Source organism: Mastigoproctus giganteus, chromosome 4 (genome assembly GCF_048544385.1).
Source record: "Mastigoproctus giganteus isolate SK-2022 chromosome 4, ASM4854438v1, whole genome shotgun sequence".
NCBI lineage: Eukaryota > Metazoa > Arthropoda > Arachnida > Uropygi > Thelyphonidae > Mastigoproctus > Mastigoproctus giganteus.
The window spans coordinates 108,783,884-108,803,166 of record NC_143578.1 but is presented as its reverse complement, the minus strand read 5'-3'; the positions used below and the strand labels follow the sequence as shown (position 1 = coordinate 108,803,166).

General features: G+C 36.9%; 1 protein-coding gene across 1 annotated transcript in view; it reads left to right on the top strand.

The window, feature by feature from the left end:
• LOC150086984 (peptidyl-prolyl cis-trans isomerase B) overlaps positions 1-19,283 on the top strand; it is a 102,267-nt gene that overhangs the window by 61,212 nt on the left and 21,772 nt on the right. Inside the window, exons 2-4 of the mRNA XM_090372877.1 lie at positions 4,808-4,930; positions 12,484-12,592; positions 16,706-16,890. Coding sequence (XP_090229003.1) covers positions 4,808-4,930; positions 12,484-12,592; positions 16,706-16,890 — 417 coding nt within the window. The remainder of the gene's footprint in view (positions 1-4,807; positions 4,931-12,483; positions 12,593-16,705; positions 16,891-19,283) is intronic.

The window sequence follows — 19,283 nt, the reverse complement described above, 5'->3', positions numbered from 1 at the left end:
AACGGTGCAGCAAGCATGGATGGAAATACCTGTGGAACACTTCTGTGAACTAGTGGACTCGATGCCTTTATCTGGTGAAAGGTGGGCCTACCCGTTGCTAGGTAGGTATCCATGATTTCTGTCCACTCGGTGTAGATAAAGTAGGTAAAGAGATGTATTCCTTTGCGATATCTGTTTTTCCAAGTTCAATCCTATAAGCCTCTTGTATAATTTTCAGTTTTATTTCCAGTCTTAATTCCGTCAGTTTACGGTTTGTAACTATAACGCTACTAGATGAGATTTAATATAAACAAAATTTTAAATTAATTTAAAGACACAAGTTCCGAAAAAGATATCAGCTCAGATAAAACGGGAGAAAAAAGATTACTGTGTACTGCAGCAAAAGACTCTTTGGACTTGCATAACAATTGCAATCTCATGGAGAGTGAGGAAGTGTATGTAAACAACTTAGAAAAACTGTTTTTATTCTTTTGTTAATTTAACACCATCTTTCACAATGATGTTATTTCAGATTGCACTTATGTTATAGCTACCATAAACTGGTTTTGTTTACACAAAAGTAATTCTAACAAGTCAACACCATCCTTCGGGAAGCCTGGAAGTGGGTGGCCAGAGGCAATAATCGGATAGCTGTGCCAAGATTTGTATTAAATGTACAAAATCACAATATTTATTTCTCACAGGGTGAAAACAAACTTTGTAATACATATTAACCAAATTTTGTAATAAACGAATATATTTACATAGAAAAGCCTATCCTTTCGCAGGGGAATAGTATGTGCTTCGTATTAACGAGTAATTTTTATAAATCAAGTTTGTATTAACCTGATTTTACTGTACTAGGGGATGAGAATATCCTTGACTTCATCGTTACTCATGAATTAGATAATATCATAGGGCTTAAAATACAGGAACCATTGGCAAATAGTTGTCATTCCGTTGTCAGTGGGAAGGTGAAAAAATATGTAGTTAAAGGTAAAGGTGCAGATTTTAATTTCAGAAAGTGGAACTTTGACAGTTTAAAGCACTATGGCTCTATTATTGGGTGGATTGCAAAGTGCAGGCAAATGCACTTGAATTATGGAATGCCTTTTAAAGCAAAAATCACAGAAGTCATGAATGCATACATACATATCATTGAGAAAATATTGCAGGAGGAGCATACCAAAATGGATGACTGCAGAGCTGGTTGGTCAAATAGAACAGAAAAAGATTTTTTTTTTTTTTTTGGTAGTTGTTGGCACATCGGCTTCTGTGGCCATAATGCACCTCCCAAGGTTTTTTTTTTTTTTTTTTTTTTTTTTTGCCAGTACTTTGATCCAAGTCCAAGGCGGGATGCGAACCCGCAACCTTTGGGTTGCCAGGCAGGCTAGCCCAGTCGGCCAGAAAAAGATAGCATGGGATAACTGAGCAATGAAAAGTACTGAAGTCTACAACAGCTAAAGTTGATTTGTAATAGTACCACAGAGAAAGCACTAGCTAAGAGAGAAAAAAATGGGGGACAAGAAATTTTTCATGAATGTGAATACAAGGAAGAAAAAAGCTAATCAGAACAGACCCTTCTGCACTGGGCGTGGGGAAAGTCTTAGCCACCCAGCTGATGTTGTGGATGAATCGAACAGGTATTTGCACGTTTCTTTCCTGAAGAAAGATCCTTCATGCTGAGAAGCGGCTGTGCAAGTGAGGCTGTCATGAAATTAGTGAATTTCAAAATTATAGATGACTGTTTATTAAAAAAAACGTTCAAGCATAAAGGCAACTAAGGCTCTTGGAGTTGATGGCCTATACCTGGTAATTTTGAGGAGGAAGTTTGCCAGGGAGTGTATTAAACCATTGGAGTTAATTATGAGGGCATCTTTGAACTTAAGAGATTCCTTTGGATTGAAGAAGTACCCACTTTTCACCAATACGTAAAGGCAGTTCTAAGGGGGAGGTTGATAACTACAGGCCAGTCAGTCTGACTTCAGTGGTAGCGAAAATCTTAAGAGGCAGTGGTTAAGAGTGCAGTCCAGAGACATTTAGGTAGATAGATATGGCATTCTGAATAACACACAACATGGTTTTGTTAAGGGAAAATTGTGTTTGACTAACTTAGTAGGCTATTTCGACATAGTTTATTCGGGTTTTAGTAAGGCATTTGATTCAGATCCTCGTGAGAGGTTACTGTATAATGTGGATCATGTTTGTGATTGCTAGGTGACAGAAGGCAGAGGGTTATGATTAATGGATATATATTCTGCAGATTGGTGTAAAGTCAGAAGTGGGGTCCACCAAGGATCTGTTCTTGGACCAATGTTGTTTCTGATTTTCATAAACTACATCGATGATGGGATAGAAGGTTTGATGTCAAAATTTGTAGATGATATAAAGATTGGGAGAGTAGTTAATGATCAATACAAAGGTGCACTTCTTCAGAATGACTTGAATAGGCTGCAAGTTTGGTCAGAAAAGTGGCAACTATGTTTTAATGCAGCCAAATGCAAGGTTCTTACACATTTGCTGAATAGCAATCCCAAAATAAATTATACGCTTGAAGGGGGTTGAATTAAAAACAATAGAAAAAGAAAGGGATCTGGGAGTTATAATATGGACAGATATAAGTTTTCTGAGCAGTGTAAACAGGCAACCAGGAAAGCCCATGGCGTCTTGATGATTTATCGAATGTTAGCATGTAGAGATATTGGAGGTCACAGTCCCACAGTATAAGGCAATTGTAGAACCTCATCTGAAAAAATATTTTGCTTCTTGTAAGGGTACAAAGATGGGCAACGGATACGCGAGATCAGCAGAATGGTGACCATACAAGGAAAGACTCCAATTATGTGGGCTCAGTAGCTTGGCACCTTAGAGGTGACCTGATTGAGGTTTATAAGGTCCTGGGAGGGGTTGTTAAAAGAATGAAGGTAGAATTTTCTCTATTATAGAGAATTCCAGAACTCGGTAACATAAATTAAATTACAGGGGAAGGGATTTTAAACTAGATTGTAGAAAGGTTTTCTTTTAGCCAGCGAGTTGTTGATTTCTGGAACAGGTGGCCTTTGCATGTGGGTTGAGGCTGACAGTTTGAGTAAATTCAAAGATCAACTGGATAGTTACCTATGTGAAGGGAGAAATAAATAAATTGTATTTTCTTATTTACTTTTTTTTTTTTTTTTTCCAGCCAGTGCAGTCATAGTCTATGGTGTTTTGCACCATATGGCTATTACCATTATTATTATTCTTTTATTTTCTCTTCTCTCTCTTTTTTTTTTTATATATATATATATATATATATTTCTTCCTAGAATAATTTCTGCAAACCACCCCATTTATTTGTCAAGGCTGGTTCCCACCAAATAGAAATTTTGGGACATTTTGCATGCAGGTATTTTATGACAGCTTAGAAATCACATGTATCCAATTTCTTCAGTGTGCTTCATCACATTGCTTTTTAAATTGTTCTGGTGGGGGACATTTTTTCTTAAACTTTCAAAAACATAAAAGATATTTATTTTTATAATATTATAGACCATGAAGAACTTGCACCCCCTCTCGAATTTAAAATCTCCCTGTGTGATGTATTTAAGTGTACGCCAAACTTGAAGAATATACTCAGTGATCACTGAATTGTGACCATTCCATCTGTAATGGACAATGCCACTAGCTCGTAGTATAAAATGCCAAAAGGCTTCATACAGTAGTGGTAATTTGCATTGGGTCATGCAGTTCAAAGTAATAGTTATGGAGTGTAGTAAAGCTGTCACAGCATTTCTGAAGGGAATGAGTGTGGGAACTCGCACATTGGGTGCTTCCATATTGGAAATGGCATGTCTTGTTGGTTGCTCACAGCGCACTGTGGTTAAGGTGTACAAAGAATGGCATGGAATGGGTCAAACCACTTCCCTCCGACAGAACTGTAAAGGATTGTGCAAGAGGATTGTTCATGGTGAGAAAAGGGTGCATCACATTGTACAGGCTGAATGGCAGGTCACTGCAATTTGAATACAGTATGGGAAAGAACAATGTCCCAAATGACAGTGCACTGCACACTCAGATGTATGGAATTCCATGTGATCCAAGAGACTCCCTCTCCTCACTGCTGATCATTGTCAATGCCAAATGCTGTGGTGTCAACATGTTGGTTGGACACTGAAGAACTGAGCCTACTGGTCAGATGAGTCCAAATACCTGGTGCAGCATGCTGATGGATGCCTTCATGTGTGGTGCAAGCAACAAGCATCCATGGACCCATTGTGTATGGTACTCACTATGCTGGCAGGTGGCAGTGGTTGTTTAATATGGGGCATGCTTTGCTGGGAATAACTTGGATCACAATTTCACTTCTAAGGTCTACTGGCTACTCTTTGGAGACCTTGTGCACCCTGCCCTGTTGCATTTTTCCCAATTAGAAACAGGATCTTCAAAGACAATGTGCATTGCCATCGGCCCACACTGTGCATGAGTGGTTTGAAGAACACACAAAGATATCACCCATCTTGATTTGCCCCCAAATTCACTTGACCTCAATCCAATTGAACATCTTAAGGATCTTTTGGAAAGAGAAATGAGGCACAAGATCATCTATTCCGACACTAGAAAGCCTTGCAGGCAACATGGCTGCAGATCCCTATGGATGTCTTCAGACATCTAGTGCAGCCAATGCCCAGACAAAGAACAGCTGTTATCCTGGTGAACGGTGGCACAACGTAATATTGGGTAGGTGGTCATAATTCAGTGATCAATGAGTGTGTGTGTTCTATGAAAAGTAAAATGAGTTGAGAAAGAACAGATGTTTATCCATTTCTTATATTTTGGTTATATTTTTCAGGTATATTTCGATATTAGCATTGGAGGGGAAGAAGCAGGTAGGATAGAAATTGGACTTTTTGGTAAGACCGTTCCCAAAACTGTGAAGAATTTTATCGAACTATGCAACAAACATCAAACTGAGGTGAGAATCTCAAGTAAAATGTTTTTCTTATGCAACTATAGCTATTTCATACGGAGTTGGTTGTAAATTTGTTGCAAGCAGTAGAATTGCATACCGGGCTTTGTAGGATTAATTTATTTTGGATGAACTTTTAGTGTAATTCACATCTTTACAAAGGAACTATCACAGAACTAGTGGGGTGCTTTTTTCTCTTCTCAATAAGTTTTATGTTTCTTTGTTTATCATTTGGAAAAATTTTAAGGAAAATTAACTTTTTTAATTTCACCTTGACTTTACGTGTATTATTCCAACAACATTGAATTTTGCCGCCCCACCTTTTAATAACCATCCCATGAGGGCCTTTGATTCTTCAGGCTTCCCCCACACGCAGACCCTCACAGTATTGTAGTTTTTTCAAAAGAGCATGAAGAACATGCTCTTTTGAAAGGCCCAGAGCATGGGCCTTTCAAAGCCCAGAGCATGGGCATGGATCACCTTCACACTCCTTTAATTCCTTCCCTTATCAGAAGGATAAAGTTGCACTTTCTTCTTGGAACAGAAGTGCTTTGATAGTGCAGGGGAGAATTATTTTTGTTTTGTTTTAATATATATATATTTTTTAGTTATTCTGTTAGGCCTTTTAGGCAACCCCACTATATATTCACACTGGTGGGTCCCAATAGGAGCCCAGTGGCTAAATGATCAGAGAAACAACAAACCACTCCCCACACTTTTTAAATCTCTGACCTCCACAGAGTTCTGTGTCACATGTACAAAGAATACAAAATGGAGATGCGAGAAACCCCTGGTGCAGCCAGACAACTAACACACTTTATACTTTATATATTCGTAATATCATGTAGATAAAAGCCAGTAAAAAGGAAAAAGTTTCTGTGATGGCTGCATCCAGATCAGGACCTCCAATTCTGAGAAGCATTCTTGTGGTGACTATGCTCACTTCAGGAATGCAATGTCATATTCTAGAATTTATTGTCATAGTAGGGATAGCCATAGTTAGTCCTTCAGTTCTTGGTTTAAACTCCAGGATGCAGGGTTGATTAAAGTCTTATCTGTGAAGTGCAATATAGCTGAGGTGAATACATATTTCAAGGAAATAAAAGACCATTCACCCTTGATTGGTCTTGAATTTCAGACCATTCATCCTTGAATGGTCTGAAAAGTAATGAACATATCTTCAAGGTTCACTAATTCCATCTATCTTTCAGTCTTACTAATCCACATATGAAAGTGTATAAAAGCTGGAAAAAATTCATGTATCCATTGATTACAATAAATAGAGCCATAGAGCAAGTCAGTGCATTGCCAGGAACCACAATATCTCTCCTTATGCAGTTGCAGAAGTGGTACAACAAGGGGGTGGTGGGGAGACATGTTGTCCATGTTATTTGTACTCTGAACTAGGGTCCCGGTTGACATTGGTGCACCCAATGTGGATATTACAATGGAATCAGTGTAGCACAAGGAACCATATAATAGCTAATATCCATTTGTAATCTCAGTTATACCACTGACTGATATGTACATCCAAATAATGTTTAAAACCCAGACTGCCTGTAGTCTCAGTGTAAGTGGTCTAGCCCATTTGAGTCAAGGAACCACACTGTATCATTCCCACTTTTCATATAGTCTAAATATAGCCAGTTTTAAAGTACTTGTGATTTGTTGATTAAAATTGTGTTGGCCGTGAGTTCTCCCCTCCTACAAATGGTGAGGCGCCTCCATAGCCAGGTGGGAAGGAGCAGCAGCAGTGCGTAGCACACGCTTCTTGATTAGACTGGGGTTCGAGCCCGTCACCACCAAATAGGGAGGATGCGGAAAGGTCATTCAGGGAATGACCACCGCATATCCCGGAGCAATATGGCCTTGGTTGCTAATGCTCCTAAAAACCAAAAACAACAACAAATGGTGATGTTTGTTGGAGTGGACACCCACACAGAAAAGGAAATAGTATCTCATCCTGTCCACTCCAACCAAAACAGATTTCTCTGTTCCCTTGTTTCATGTCCTAAACCTTCACATTTATGATAGTACAAGCCTTAAAACTTGTGAAATTGAACTGTAAAGAAGGCTATGGTACTTCTTTTTTTTTTTTTTTTATGTAAACCCCAAACACGAGAGGTATTAGGACCTATAGTACTTAGTACCGTGCTTGGGTTAGAGGTTGAGAAGACAAAAGAAGATATTGGTTGACATTGGACTTGTACTTCTGTAGACTGTAATTTTAAGGAAATACATATGAAGGAAGGTTGTTCCAGAAAACGGCAGTTGAATGAATAAACGAGGAAGCTGAAAAGTTGGTTCTGTGAGTTTGAAGTTGGACAGTAAATGGATGTTGGCAGCACGTGTTCAGACTGTTTTGAAAGAGAGAGTGGGAATTATAGAAGCTAATTCAGAAGAACAGTGCCCATGGAAGTATCCGAAGAAGAGGCATGCAGTAGAAACAGTACGTCTATGAGAAAGCGAGTGGAGAGACTCTGTTAGAAATGAATCATTAATTAACCTAACTGCCCTCTTCTGAATGAAATCAAGAAGCCTGAGAGAAGTTTTGGGGGCACCACCCCAGATGAAGGAACAATATTCCATGGCAGGGCGGATTTGCAATTTATACAGAGTGAGCAGCTGTATGGAAGAAAAGTAACGCCGAGAGCAAAAGGGAAAACCAAGTTTTTTAGATGCAGAAGAAGCAATATTTGTAATGTGCTTGTGCCAAGAGAGATTAGAAGTCAGGGTAATCCCCAAAAGAGATATATCATTTTGCCTAGAAATCGGAGTGTCACTAAAGATAAGCATAGCAGCAGAAGAATCCTTTTGGCGAGATGTAAGACAAGACTGAGTTTTAGAAAAGTTGAAATCAACTAAGTTGTCTTTGCCCCACTGGAGAATTACCTGAAGATAGGCATATAAGGAATCGGTAGCAGATTTTCGAGAAGTAGAAGCTGATTGAGCAGGACAAGGTTTCTCAAAATGGAAAGTGGAATGCAATGTGCTATCATCAGCAAAACTATGGATAAGATTTCCAGTCAATGGAAGAAGGTCATTAATATACAAGAGGAAAAGAGTGGGTGAAAGAACTGAACCTTGGGGGACATCGGCATTAGTGGAGAAGTTAGAAGACAGAGAGCCATCTACCATCACCCTCAGTGAGAAAACTGGATAGCCAAATACGATTGAAAGCCTTTGAGTTGTCAAGAGCAACTACTTGTGTTTCCCTGAACCTTTCCATTGAATTAGTCCATAAATGGGTAACATAAGCCAGAATATCACCAGTGGATTGACACTGATAGAATTCATACTGGCGATTGTTGATCAGACGGAAGATTTCTTCTAGGTAGTTTAAGAGTTGGCGGTTAATTGATTTCTCCATTAGTTTAGAAAGAGTAGAAGTAATTGCAATGGGACGATAATTGGATGGGAGGGATTTGTTGCCCTTTTTAGGAACTGGCTGGATATCAGCAAATTTCCAAGCAGAAGGAAAAACACCTTTGTAATAAGAAAGTGAAAAAAAGGCCGCAAAGAATAGGAGTAAGTTCAGGAGTACAGGTTTTGAGAACAAGTGGAGAAATACCATCGGGACCTGGAACTTTCTTAGCATCAAGATTCGTCAAAATCCTTCTGATATCATTTTGACAAAAAACTACAGGAGGCATTGAATGGAGTGTGTTGGGAATGGTGGAAGGTGTTTTACCAAGATCATTAATACATGAGTTGGAAGAAAAATGGGATTATTATTATTATTAATAGCCATAGGGTGCAAGGAAGCCTGAGGCTTATGCTGCACCAGGAAAAAAAAAAAGTTCCCGAGTTACCCTGAGAGAGAGAGAGAGAGAGAGAGACAACAGTAGAAGGGAATCACCAAGAAAGAGAAGAATGATGATGTCCAGCTCAGGACCCTGGGTGTACCAAGCCCATACTCACCAGATGTGAGTCCCCGGGGATTCGCATGACCTGCTATCATCCCATTTTTCTTCTTTATCCTTGGTTAGCTTTATCCTTGGCTGAAGTGACAACAGAACCATCTATTTTGGACAGAGGTGGAAGCAGAGATGGGAAAAAGTTGCAGCCAATAGCTTTGGCAAGAGAACAGAATGTTCGGCTACCATTAGGGCAAGAAGCAAGTTTTCTACTTTTAGCCTGTTCAAACTCTAGTTTGGACTAATTAATAACTTCTTTACAATTGTTGCTAGCTTTGGTGTAGGCAGAAAATGAAACTGAAGAATTGGAAACTAGCCAATTACGATATGCAGCATTCTTCTCCTGAACAGCCTTAGCACATTTATTGGAAAACCAAGGTTTAGATAAAGGATGAGATTTTAAAGTGGAGTGTGGAATAAAGGATTCTATTCCTGCAAGAATAATTTCACTGACACCATCTGAGCAAATGTTGACATCAGAAGTTTTGAAACAGTAATCCAACCAAGGAAAAGAAAAAAAGAAGTCTCGCAGGTCATCCCATTTTGCATTCTTGTAATGCCAAACAACACTAGGTTGGGAATAGCCATGAGATAAAGGGTCCATTGGAGAAGAGACAATCACCAAGTTGTGATCTGAAGTGCCTAAAGGACCTCTCACTTCAACTGTGTACTTAGAAGGGTTGTTTGTGAGAAAAAGATCAAGCATATTGGCTGTATGATTAGGATTGTCCGGTATTCTTGTAGGTAAATGAACAATCTGTGCAAGGTCATTAGTAATTGCAAAAGCCTCAGCATCTCGACCAGCTGGGTCAGGCTGGGTCGGTGTGACTAGAAAACGGAAGCCAGCTGGAGTTGTGAACATTAAAATCACCAAGGAAAATTACCTCACTGTTAGGAAAGTTGGACTGGAGAAAGTCAAGTTGCACAGAGAGGAAGTCAAAGAGCTCCAAGTGATTAGTGGAATTGGGAGAAGGGTAGAGACAACAGATGAATTTGACACAATGAGGTATAGAGATTTTAAGCCAGAGAAGATCAAAGAGAGGAGATTCCAAATTGCCAAGTCTTTGACAGGGAATATCAGAATGGATATATGCACAAGTACCACCTTTGAGGCGAAAGGAATCATGCAGCGAATAATTTGGGCACCTGAGATGAGCAGTAGTTGGATCAGCCGATAACTGAGATTCTGTTAGAAAAAGTACATGGGGTTTGGCAGACTGCAAGTGGAATTGGACATCGTTGAGATTAGAATTGAGACCACGTATATTTGTGAAATGAATTAGGAAGTGTTGGGAGGTTTAGATCTTTTTGCAGATAAGGTTGCTCTATTAGTTAGTACTATAGTACTTAGTCTTGAATCTGTGAAATCCCAAGATCAAAAGAGACAGTCAGCAGCACACTACATCAGACCATAGCTTGTTGGACCTCTGGAGTAAACTCCTCTACCCTTTTTTGTGCCCCAAAGAGCAGCTGCATCCACCCCATTAAAGTATGTTTCCCTAAAAAACAAAGTCAATTTCCAACCGTATAAACAGTATAATATTTAGTAGCTGTCCTAATACAGAACAAGAGAAAATTACACTTCACTGAAATCCATCAAAAAAGTTGCCTTTGGCTTCTTCATAATTCAAGAGTTTACACTTTTTGCAAATCATTCCATCACAGGGGCAATTTGGAAAAATTCATAACATAGGTCCTTATACTCTGTGCAATAATAAAACATATGCTCCAAGCTACTGGACCTCTCTGAGATGCAGAGTTCATTCAGATTGCCAAAAAAAGAGATCCATATTCAATCAGCAAAAACGCTAGGGAAGAACTTTCGTGTCATTGACCCCTTCATTGAATCATTGCAACACTCTTGCCACACTGTCATTAATTTTTCCAATTCTGGTTCTCTCACAGCAATCATTTAACAAAATAATTTCAATTCCAAATTTGTATGGATGTCTCTGCTGCAAGTAAAAGTACGTGCTTTTGTATACTAGATGCAAGTCAGTTGGTAGTCTTCCAGAGATAACTTGCAGGGTTTTACTTCGAACTGTATAACTTGCCCACATCATTCTCAAAAGCATCATGCATTGGATTGAAAACAACTTGAAAGTGTTTGCAGAATGCTCATACTGGGGCTGCATAGGTCACTGTTGGAAGAAAAATGCAATCATGTAGCACCTCCAATGCTTTCCCTTAATATTCCATTCTGCTCTAGTGATTCCTAAAATCCCAACCAATAAATAGTGTTTTTTTTTTTTTTTTTTTTTTTTTTTTGTTTTCTCTAATATCTATATATAATATTGGATGCAAATTTCAACCCTCTGTGAAGTTGTACACCCAAATATTTCGATGTGCTAACAAATTGGAGTTCACATTGTTTATTTTTAAAAGAAGTAGTCTAGTTGCTGACAAATACCCCTTCAAAAGCAAAATTTTCATTTTAGTTCCTGATACTGTTAACCTCTATGGTTTACACTACTCACTTAGCTCACCCATTAAGTAATTCATTCTCTCCATTTGGGCTCATGTGTTTCCCTCTACTAATATGACTAAATCGTGTGCATATCATATTCGTGTGCTGGGAGCTGTGCTGTAGCCCATCTTCCAGCACTAGGTTCCACATGAGTGCCCCAAGGATACATCCTTGAAGGCATCACTTGGCGAGTTAATGGTCCATAAGAGAACCCATTAGTGACAGTTCTGCCTTAAAGTAATCTCTGACCGCATTTTTGAAGAATATCTAGCTAGGTGAATTATCACAAATACTATCTCCGTTAATTATGTAAAAAGGACTCTCAAAGTCCATAAAGATGCTGTCCACTTGTATAAAAGGTGTGGCTATTAAATAGTAAGACTGCATGTACAGCCACTACACACCCACCAAGTGCCACCTGTAAAACAAAAGGTACAGCAGTTGACTTTGAACTTTTCCCAAGTCTCTCAAGTTCCAACATGTTTGTTCACTTTGGATTCAGATAGATTTTTATTACCTTGTGTTTTTGCAGATTTCTGGAAAAATGAGATCAAAGAATTGAATAAAGAATTAACCTCAGATTTTTAACAGAATTAAAGAAAACAATTAAGTTATGAGTTATGTCAAGTTTATGGGGAAGATACTATGTCAAGAGCTTGTATGTTTCAATGGCATAAAAGATTTTTAGAAAGGAGATAGAATATATTTTTTTTGGCATAACAACCTGTTTGCTATAGAATATAATATTTAACTTTGGAATTATGTATAATGAAACTGGAACTGACATACAGAGAATAAAATAATTATATCATTGTATTCATTAGCCTTATGGAAGTAGTTTTTTAATCTCAATTCATAGTATAATTTTGTTGCAGCATTTAACTTAATTTTTATCTTTGCACGTGTTTTTTTTTTTTTTTTTTTTTCCTCTCTCTCTCTCTCTTGCACTAGCTCTACATAATTTATATACAATGTGCCAAGAATGAAGTTCTATTTCAAACATTATTAGTTTTGTCAAAATATGAGAAGATTCACTCTTGGTGTCACAAAATTGGAAATAAAAAATATCATGATATTGCCTAAAAATTTAATTTATTTTCTCTTAGTTATTGATTTTTTTTTTTTTTTTTTTTTTTTTTTTTTTAATATATATATATATATATATATATATATAGCCAAGTACAGATGAAAGTCTTAAAGGTTATAAAGGATCTAAATTTCATAGGATAATAAAAGATTTCATGATTCAAGGTGGTGATTTTACCAAAGGAGATGGAACAGGAGGTTAGTGTCTTAAGTCATTTAGTCTATATTAAACTAGAATTATACAAATAAGGTAGCATAAAAATACATTGAAATACATTTGGTTTAAAAACATAATTAATTTGCATTATGACCAAAGTAGTCAGTTCATAGACTACTGCGCCTCCGTAGCCAGTTGAGCAGGAGCAGCAGTGCATAGCACACATTTCTTGATTAGACCGGGGTTCGAGCCCGTGAGCCACCAAATACGGAGGATGCAGAAAGGTCAGGGAATGACCACCGCATATCCCCGGAGCAATATGGCCTTAGTTGCTAATGCTCCTAAAAACCAAACAACAATAACAGCATAGACTACTGTGGTTACTGCAGCAGTAGTCAAAATATCAAACAGATCCAATTCTGAAATATAGTACAAGTCCTCTCATTAGCACCTCTCGGTGTTAACTAAAAAAAAAAAACTGTTGGCATTCAGTTATTTTATTTTATTTTATTTTTATTATCTTGAATGATATTTTCACTTAAGACATCACACATTTGACTGTTAAATCAGGCTGTTGTTCAATCTAATAAAGCTGCAGCTAGAGCATTTTTGGCTGCTGCTGCTGCAGCACGAAAAATTTTTGAATTGGGATTTGATCCAATCTCTGCTTCATATTTAGATCCATCTGTTTCTGTTATGGACTACATAATTTCTGCATGGTCTGTAACTTCATTTTCCAACAAAGCATCACTGCAAATCCCGTATTAACTGTCTTGCTGGCTCTTTGAAAACTTCATTTGACTGAAGTCCATTAATAAACTATGCTCTTCATTATCTTGTCGTTCAAAGACTTTCTTGTAGTATTGTTAACCTCAGGCCAAAATTTCTCCAAGATTTAGTAGATATTGAACTTAGAAATTTGTTCCATGCTAGTGCTATAAAAACTTTTTGCCTGTATTATCTCTTTAAACATTCTGAAACTCTTGATCCATAGGTCAGATTAAGTTTTATTTACCAGAGTAACTACATTCGATCAAAGTGTAAATTACTGAATTTTATCCACCATCATGTTCATTCTTCTGCCCCATCTATGGTATTTTCTCAGTGCTGCTGGATTTTTAGAAGGTTCCTACTGTTATAAATGGTTCACCCCTTTCACATGTGTTTTTATCTTGTTTCACAGCAAAATTTTGCAATCTACTGCACTCATTGATAATGGCAAAGTGATGTGTGTCAGATTTGTACCATCAGCATAAGTGGAAGCTTTCACTTTCCTGTTCGGCTTAAACTGCATAATATCCCTTTGGCCATTTAAATATTTCCAAACTGATGTGAATTTTTACACTTTGTTACGTTATGGTATCAAATGGAGAGTGAAAAGAGAGATGTTTCATTTGAGTTCACTGTATAATCAAAATTAACTTGCTGTAGCATAGCTAAATAAAAATAAAATATCACCCTTTGTAAAGAAGTCCAGCATGACTTTTGGCCATTGCTAACCCCCCCCCCCCCAAACGATGAGTTGTGAAGTGCTCCTACTGCACTCTCTCTCTCTCTCTCTCTCTCTCTCTCTCTCTCTCTCACACACACCTCGTAAATGGAGAACTCAGAAAAACTGTGCCAACACATGCAAACAATTATTTCATTTCAAATGGCTGAAAGTAAAACTTAGAACAGATAGCTTTTTATTGTGATATGGGGATGACAAGCATGTATAGCAAAAGCTGACACATGCTACGAATAAAGTTAATAATATTTTGTGTGAGAGAGTGAGGTTGGGGGCAGCATGTCACGTTTTGTCCATTGGTAAATTATTTTGTAATATGCTTATTCCTGTTACGCTTGCATAAAGGAAGGAGGTGGGGGATGGCAAGCAAGATTACAATGTTATGAATGGAAAGGAATAGTTGCAAATATCCCTTTGTAGATATCATTAGTAGCGCCTTTTTTTTTTTTTTCTTTTCTTTTTTTTCCTTTTTTTTTTTTGACTCCCCCCATATCATTAATAGCTCCTTTTTTTTTTACTCCTCCCCCCATATAAAATGTTACTATTTGGCGGCACACATCTTTTCCTTTATATAGCTCCATACAAAGAAATCCATAAGTATGATATCTGGGGAACAAGGAGGCAGTATAATTGACCATCCTGTCCGATCCATCAGTTAAGAATTTTTTTTTATTGAGGAAATTGTGCATATGCAAGTTCCCATGTGGACGAGATACATGAAAAAACGTTAACAACAAAAATTCTTTGAATTACTTTATTAAGTGCAGCAAACCATTTTACAATACTTATTACACTAAGATGCATTTAGGGCTAAAGCCTCAAGCTGCGAGCAAATTTAGACTATGTATATATTAAGTGCAATAGCATCATTAATACACAGCCATTTCTGAATAAACAGAATATTTGTAAGGCGGCATTGTTTTAAGTTATATCTCATATTGTGAATAGCTTCACAACGAGTTGCCATGATATTGCACTACTTCGAATAAGGACGAGATACATGAAAAAACGTTAACAACAAAAATTCTTTGAATTACTTTATTAAGTGCAGCAAACCATTTTACAATACTTATTACACTAAGATGCATTTAGGGCTAAAGCCTCAAGCTGCGAGCAAATTTAGACTATGTATATATTAAGTGCAATAGCATCATTAATACACAGCCATTTCTGAATGAACAGAATATTTGTAAGGCGTCATTGTTTTAAGTTATATCTCATATTGTGAATAGCTTCACAACGAGTTGCCATGATATTGCACTACTTCGAATAAGTAACGCTTCACCTAAGGAGAACACTAATGTTACTTATTCTCAGATAGGTACCACCACCCAGACGGCACCGTTTCAGGGCTGTTTGGCCCTTCTTCGGTGGGTGGGTAAGTACCCAAGTGATGCAATGATGGAAAACAGTTATGAAGTATAACTCCACAATATGAGAGATGCCTGATGGTGTATGATGTATTTAGACTAAGATGCATTTAGGGCTAAAGCCTCAAGCTGCAAGCAAATTTAGACTATGTATATATTAAGTGCAATAGCATCATTAATACACAGCCATTTCTGAATAAACAATATTTGTAAGGCGGCATCGTTTTAAGAAGAGCCAAATAGCCCTGAAACAGTGCAGTCTGCATCGTGGTACCTATCTGAGAATAAGTAACATTAGTCTTCTCCTTAGGTGAAGCGTTACTTATTCAAAGTAGTGCAATATCATGGCAACTCGTTGTGAAGCTATTAACAATATGAGATATAACTTAAAACAATGCCGCCTTACAAATATTCTGTTTATTTAGAAAAGGCTGGGTATTAATGATGCTATTGCACTTAATATATACATAATACTTATTACAATAACATTTTAATCAAGCTTCATATTCAGGTGAATAATATATATACAGGGTGTCTCAAAAATACAAGGCATAACTTCAGGACATATGTAGACAATAAAAATATTTTATATCAACGTAGTTCCAGAAATGCTTGGTTCCCGAGGTATTAACCGGAATGTCTTATCTCCCGCAGGTGATTTCCTGCGGGAGATAAGAACAGAGGACAACATCCAAAATCTCGTCCTCTGTCGGCAGCATGAGGTGTAAAGGTCCCATGTTCACAAAGGCGGTGATGAATACCTTCAGACGTTTTCCTGTCTGACATCTTCATTCTGGGAACCTTTCATGGTACAAACGACGAGCCTTCAGAGCATTGCTGTCCGCCAAACCGTACATAAAGTGCATATCCGCTTGCTCCTGATTTGAGTACATGGTCAGAATGGAAGACCACCAGATTCTGTCAGTACCTTGTGATGAAGGAAATCACCTGCGGGAGATAAGACATTTCATTTAATAACTTGGGAACCAAGAATTTTCGGAACTATGTTGATATAAAATATTTTTATTGTTTACATATGAGGAACTCATTCCTGAAGTTATGCTGTGTATTTTTGAGACACCCTGTGGAAGCCCTGTATTATATAATTTTTGAATGACCAATTAATAAGGCTGCATAATCTATTTTCTTATAAATGAGGTATTCACTGGGCTTTTATTTTTTTTTAACTATACAAGTTTGCTGGATTTAATTAATCAGTTTTTTTAACTATACAAGTTTGCTGGATTTAATTAATCAGTTTGCGTACTTAATTCCAGGTCGTAGCATCTATGGTGAGCGCTTTACGGATGAGAATTTTAAACTGAAACATTATGGTGCTGGTTGGCTATCCATGGCCAATGCAGGTAAAGATACAAATGGCTCTCAGTTTTTCATCACTTGTAAGAAAACGTCATGGTTAGATGGGAGGCATGTTGTTTTTGGAAAAGTTTTAAAGGGAATGGTATGTTCTATATAAAATAATTTATTTAAATTTTAACTTTTTTACATAATTTAATGATATTAAATAATACATGAATTTCTAACTTCAACAGATGCATTTGAACAAGATTCACAATCTGCATAACACGAATAGAATTTTATTTGAGTATCAGGTGACATACTATAAAGAGCTAATTCAATGCCATCAGCTTCAGCATACTGTTCATAACCTGTTTCTTTTCAGTCCTGATGTTCGATGCTGGATCTATTATAACAACCCTTTAGAGTAAAATTTTATAGGATAACACTTTTTACACAATTTTATCAGCAGATACACACCAAGGAAGGATGATCTTTAGTTTTTCATAGACTAAAGAATTAAAATTTAGCAAGCATAATTTTAAAAATATAATATTTTTTTTGTGTGTGTGGAAAATACCGAAAATACATAAGCAAAGAACATATGAAATGGTAAACTAAGAATGTAGTAGCCCACAGTTCAATCTCTGTGCCAATATTGTGTGGTTGTTCTTTTCATGTGCCAATCCTTTTACAGCACTCATTTATTAACCATAAATGATGTATGCATATCTGCATTTAGGCACAAAAATTGCAGTTGGTTTGGATACAACTTTGCATTTGGGCAGGGAACATGTTAATAACATAGATGAATTTAAAGATTGAAGCCAGTATAGTTTACTATTCATATAATCAGAGAATTTGAATTTATCCACGTGTGTGTGTGTGTGTGTGTGTGTGTGTGTGTGTGTGTGTGTGTGTGTGTGTGTGTGTGTGTGTGTGTGTGTGTGTGTGTGTGTGTGTGTGTGTGTGTGCGCGCGCGCAGCCTGAGTAAGAGAATGATTCTCTTACTCAGGAATCATTCGTTTTCGTTCGGTAGTCACGTGTGCCGTGAACCTGATATTTAAGGATGTGTCGCTTAAGTTTCATTATTTCTGAGGAAGGAGGCAGACACCTCCGAAAGCTCCAATAGTGTTTTTATCGCTTTTAAATTTATATTTTAATGCATTTTAACTTATTTACTTACTTTATTTTATTTTTGTTGTAAACTAGTTTTTTGTAAATAATCAAAATTTTTGTAAATATTATTTTACAGTCTTTTGTATCATTTTATTTTATTTTATTTTATTTTACTATTAGTAAAATAATAAGAGGAGTTTACCTCAATATAGCACGTAGAACACTTCCATATGATACCCTCCAGAAATTAAAACAGAAAAAATCGACAACTTACCGGTACATTAGAGTAAAATATAAATAATTAAATAATCAATTTAACACAATTCAAATCAATTTAAAACAATTAAAAATCAAATTAACGCAATTAAAAGAATCTAACGAAAAGATTCAAAACGATTTTCCTTCCTGAAGCTGACAATGCTTTTCGACTGTATGTCGTGTTCACAGGAATGAAAATTATGATAATATGAATAGGAATGAAAATTATGATTATATGAATAGTTCACAGGAATGAATTTTCATTCCTGTGAACTATATTCCTAATGAATTTTCAGTCCTAGTCATTTTTGTTAGCTTGATTTTAAATTTAGCTAGAAATTTTGTAAGTTAAGATTTAATATTCTTAGAACTTTTTTACTACTAATTTGGTTGGAATATATTAGTGACATATGACAAATTAGTGACATATGACAAATAGTTAAAATGCATGCTAGTAGAATTGTAGGGTTTTAATTGTGTAAATAAGTAACTCAAAGGGACTAATCGCATAGGTTGGAATATATTTTTTTGTTTTTAGCAGAGTAATTTTATTTCTGGTAAGGCTATAACTAATCTAAAATTCTGTGAATGTAAATATATAGCCTAATATGTATTATTGCATTTAGGTATCTATTAGTTTAGTGTAGTGTTATTAAATTCACTTGAATTTAAATGGAAATAGTGCCTTGCCTAGAGCAGCAAAGCAATTCTCAAAGAAGCGGGAGTGCTGTGGCTCAGAAGAAAACTGATTAGGGTGTTTCTCTTACAAATCAAGGCCTTACAAAATTACTTGTACAATGTTTTCAGATCAATCGAGAACAGGACATGATACAGCCAAGGGGGATGAATTGTGTGTGTGTGTGTGTGCGTGCGTGCGTGTGTGTGTGTGCGTGTGCGTGTGTGTGAGGAAATTAGGTGCGAAGTTGGCATTCTGATGGATGTATATGAGAGCTTGAAGAGTAGGGTAGATGCCCTCGAAGGAATTAAAATGGGGCTCATCAAGCTCTCAGCTCCAACTGGGTGCCAGAGCTTACACTTGTGCATCAGGCAGCAGAGCCGCAATCTCCAAGACAGATTGCACTGTACCCACGGGAGGTAGTTATTGTTGTTGACTCCATTGTCAGGGAAATGGAAAATATATTGTGCAAGATGGATAGGTGGAATAGGACTAAGATATGT